We start from the raw sequence: 4,901 nt of genomic DNA, 5'->3' as shown, positions 1-4,901 counted from the left end.
AATCCCAGCTACTTCACCAGCAAACTAACCCGAATCTTTGCGATTATATTTTGCACTTTCGTGTAGGCAAAGATTACGGATTAACGAGCGCGGAATTACCAATCTTAATTTTGATTAATTAATTCATAGAAGGGCTAAACCCCGCTGCATTTCACGTTGTAAAAGTGCATGCATACTTTATTATTGATTCTAAATGCTCTTCTCATACATGAAACATTCAAATATATATATTTTCTTTTTTAGCGGGTTGGACTTGTGGATGGGTCGTTGGATTACGAGGTTCGGATTAATTCGGATCAATCACTTTCTGGTCCGAGTTTAAAAATACTTGTTTATGACCAAAAGCTTTCGTGCTTGCGTCGGGTTGAGAGATTATATTTTCATTAATGATTGTAATAAGTACAAAATCTAAAAAAAATCTCATTACACCCACCAAAATCTCATTCTTGTTGGTGTATTTAAACAAAATCTCATAACGACGACAATGTGCTTATTTTGCTTAAAATTCCTCATACCTCATTTATCGTAAATGGTTCTAAATGAATCGAGTCAAAAACGATTTCGGTAGGATTTTGACCCGGCCATTATATTCCTGGTTGTTCGTGTTCGGGTAAAATTGAATTTCGGATCACGAAATTTTGTTCAAGATACATATTTTCAGGTTTGATTTTGTTCCGGGGTCAGGATGGGGTTAATTTTTTGACCAGTTCAGCCATATCCGCATTACAAATTTATGAAATCAATAAAATATAGTAGTACTTCGTAGTAAGTTAAGCATAAGATTAGTTACGAAAAATAGAAATATAATGGCTTCAAATTGAAGTATACAAGCATTAGAATACTTTAATTCCCCTCTAACTAAATATAATGAAGAGGAATTAGCCTTTATATATACTGAGGGCTGGGTGAAATGAGAATACCTACTACACTTACAAAATTAAGATATCCTCGGTGTATATTATAGCATTACATTGATGACACTGGAACCTTAACCGCTGTATTTTTCTTTGATTTGCAGTAAGACTGGAGATGTTCTTCATCAATTGTGCCCAAACCAGATACTCGGACGCCATACATTTTCAATCTGCGAATGTCTCGGGTGATCGGAGATTGCCAAATCCCGTCCCACCAACCCGGTGGAAGAAGTGGCGTATATGCACATTGGTTCGGTTGTCCGTGACAACTCAACGGGCCAGCAAATCTGTTCCATGCATGTCCCCATCCAATCTGATTGGTCAATCCATTTCGCAGCATATTGCTATGAAAGCTGCTTAGGAACAAGAAGCCAGGGTTTGTGTGGGAATTTTCATCTGAAAATTGGAGGAAATTAAAGGGGAAGACTTATCATCAGTAACATTTTAATTAGAGGAAGAAAAATATGAGAATTAATACTGTAGTACTCGTACGTACCAAGACTATTAGCTGCAGCTAAAGCTGCAATAAGTTGGGCATAGGTTGTTCCAACTCGCCTATTGGCCCCCGAAATAACAGCATATTTTGCTCGTGATGCAAGAAAGAAGTCCACAAATGCAACCCATCTAGGTGCTGGTCCCCAGTCTTTGCTCCTAAATTCTAAATCATGTGATTTGCTGCTCACGTCAAGGGACATATTTCTTCTAAAATGCTTGTAATCAAAATGCACAACCTGTAAAGACCGGTTTCAAAGTTCTTAATACTTCATCTCATCAACATTCCACAAACACTAAAGAATTTAGAACTGAGGAAACAAGTATAGCTATAGCTCTCTGATAGCATTAAATTGGATGTTAAAACGAATGGACAAGGTAAAATGAATACCTGAGCAAGTTCTTGTAGACTGGGTTTGATTGTGCTTATGAAAGAGGGGGTATCAGAGACTAAGACAACCTTGGGTCTTGCCACCTGTTCGAGATTCTCCATGGCTTTCCTGATGCAACTTAATGCTGATTGCACTGGCCACAATGATCTACACAATGCATGCACACACAAAATCTCTCATCAGTTGGTCATCCAAAAGCAACAAAGAACTCAATGATGGCATTTGGACAGAAAATGCCACTGCACACAAAGTTGAAGTTATGATTAGCTTGAAGATTTTCAAATTTGAAGAACGTGTTTATCATTTAATTGATTCAAGAAATCAACAAAAATAACAAAAAGTTGCCTGAGTTATTTTCCATCTAAAGAAGGAAAATCCATCCTGGGATGGAAGTTAAAAAAAACACCTTTCAAGTGAATGCCTATACTCTACACTTCTACAGACCATGCAATTGATGTGAAACTAGCGGTGTATACGATTTTAAATTTAGTGAAACAGGGTATCGCCCAACATACATGGACCCTGCAGCCAAGTTGCCAGCAACACTTGGTTTCGAATTTTCACAGTTAGAACAGAAAAATCTTATGCTTGTCATGAATCATGATCTGCCAGACAGGTGTCCCATAAGATCCCAACCATTTTAACATCAAAAAGTACTTCTAGCAGTTTCCTTTGAATTGCAACACAAAATATACATCAGCTAGCCATGCATGATGCCATAGAAATCACCTCTACCACACAAAATATATATTGTTTGCAACTAGAGTAACTTTTCCTTTGAAGTGTGTGATCAACAGATGAACTTTTACATATGGGAAGGAAATGCAGGAAACTCAAAGACTCAAAGCCCTATCTATGTCCTTACTCAACCGGATCTTGTAAGCCTAAATGGATGACTGCTAAATGAAAGACCAGCATCACTATCACTCTGTAACCACTACTTGTCCCTGATAAAAATGCTATGATACATTGGTTATCTAAATAAAAGCTAGCTTCATTACAGTACCTGCTCATCAGCATCCTCATGTGCAATGTGATATCTGGGTCTTCACCACTGGCAAGAACAGAGTTAACTGCAGCTTCAATACCCGCAGAAGGAGATATTAGAAGTCGCATTAACTCCCCGAAAACGTTAGGTCTAGAATTAAGTTCTGGCTTTCCAAACAACTCATAAGCCGCACTCCTCATCTCAGGATGCACATTCTTCAAGAAAAATTGAGCTGCAACAGCATCTGTTGTATTTTGTAACCTATAATGAAAGAAACCGTTTTAATCAACACACTGTTATATACTTGGCTAACAAGAGAAATGTTATTCATTTTACCATATGATAGGCTGCTGCCACTTGTTCCAGTTGCTGCAGAGGATGTTGGTACGCAAAGGCTTTTGAAAATCATCAACACGAACAACCAAATAACGACCATATTTTGCCACACAACCGTTCTTTCTCCACAGATGTTTGACTTCTTTCAGGGTAAATGACTTGTTGCTATAAGTAATATAGTCCCCAAAAGGATATTTTCCCCTGAAAATGAAAGGATAGTCAGCATTTGAGCAAGACAGATAGAATCATTTATTCAAGATAACATAATACACTAAAAACATGTAAGCCAAAGGCTTGAGAGAGGACCAATATATGCCTGGTTTGCCCGATGATCAAGGAACGATTCAACATGATGCTTAATGCTCCAGCTGTCAATATCTTGTACATTTCATTCCCAAATCCAGCTTCAGCTGCTTTTGCTATCACAAAACCATGCCGACAAAATTCATCTGGAGGGAGCTTCCTAACATTTGAAGCTCCTGAAATTTTATTATAAATTAGCAACATCTTTGCAAAAGATATTGAATCATGCTAAATGGCATTGAAATCATGAAGAATTCCTTGATACAAACTCTCTCTCTCACTCACACAAACATACATAGTGACTCAGTCTCCCATAAATTTGGACAAATCACATAATACACATGTACTATCATTCTACACTAGAAGATCACTATCCAGTACCCATATAGAATTTACAACATTAATGGCGTCTACTCCTGGAATCCTAGGTGACAACGACATCTATTTTTGTAAATTACTCATATAATTTGCATTTCCTACATTAAAAATCTTAATAATAACAAAAATTAAAATGCAATAGAGTGAATAAATCTGTCATAATTGCGAAATTATAAAGTGCCCAAATAAATAAACAACATTTATGAATCTGCATAAAATAGATGCAATAGTATTATGAATAGTAAAACAAATAATTTATTTTAAAAAAAAAGCAAGAAATATAAAGTAAAAGCAAGATTTACCGTTGATTAGGAAATGATGATGAATTAACCTTCTAACACGGAGCGACTCTTTCGAAGCACCAAAATCAGGGCCATAAACATTCCCCATCTCTTCAACAGTAGCACACGACGCCGTTTTCACAGACCCATGACTATTTTGAGGAGATAAAGATGAAGAAACATTAAAATCTGGGTTAATGTAATTATTATTATTAACAGAAATAGAGATTAAAGTTGAATCTGAAATTTTGTGGGAAGAAGTAATGGAAAACACAGCTTCAGTCGAAGGATCTACGAGCCTAATACTTAGCAAAGTTAACCCAAAAATTGTAATAATTCCCATTAACAAAATCAGGGATTTAATGGAATGTAATAACAATAACATTCTTTTCTGTTTTAACCCGAATATTCTCATCCTGTTGTTGATGAAATTTCTGGGGTTAGATTTGATTCTCTGAGTTTGATTTTAGTTTAAGCAAGGAAGGAAGGAAGGTTTATTTAAAGGAGTGGGAGTGTGAAGCGGGTATTGTATCCCAGATGCAGGTGTCAGTGTGTCCGTGTTGCTGGATTGCATTACATTTACTCCGTATCATTTATGTAAACTCGTAGCCGTAGGTTTTAATATTTGGACTCACTTTATTCATTATTACACCATTAATTATCAATGACATTTTCAAATCAGTCGACACTCGATAGTCGGTGTGTATAGAGTGATAGACCATATGGTAACTATGCACGTACGATTTCATGTACGAGTATGAACTATTGGACTCTTCATTTAACGTTAGATTTGAAAATTTGTCCAACTCTATTTGAA

General features: G+C 36.4%; 1 protein-coding gene across 1 annotated transcript; it reads right to left on the bottom strand.

Annotated features, from left to right (window-relative positions):
* Positions 1 to 759: 759 nt before the first annotated feature.
* LOC110775161 (uncharacterized) lies at positions 760 to 4,654 on the bottom strand. The gene is made up of 7 exons (XM_021979765.2): positions 4,106 to 4,654; positions 3,439 to 3,601; positions 3,123 to 3,323; positions 2,805 to 3,047; positions 1,798 to 1,945; positions 1,411 to 1,645; positions 760 to 1,310 (listed from the first exon to the last, which is right to left on the bottom strand). Exons 1-7 carry the CDS (start codon positions 4,497 to 4,499, stop codon positions 967 to 969), a joined length of 1,728 nt encoding a protein of 575 aa, XP_021835457.2. The 5' UTR covers positions 4,500 to 4,654; the 3' UTR covers positions 760 to 966.
* Between the last annotated feature and the right edge of the window lie 247 nt (positions 4,655 to 4,901).

The sequence above is a fragment of the Spinacia oleracea genome, chromosome 3 (genome assembly GCF_020520425.1).
Source record: "Spinacia oleracea cultivar Varoflay chromosome 3, BTI_SOV_V1, whole genome shotgun sequence".
NCBI classification, from domain to species: domain Eukaryota; kingdom Viridiplantae; phylum Streptophyta; class Magnoliopsida; order Caryophyllales; family Amaranthaceae; genus Spinacia; species Spinacia oleracea.
This window is presented reverse-complemented; position numbering and strand designations above follow the sequence as displayed.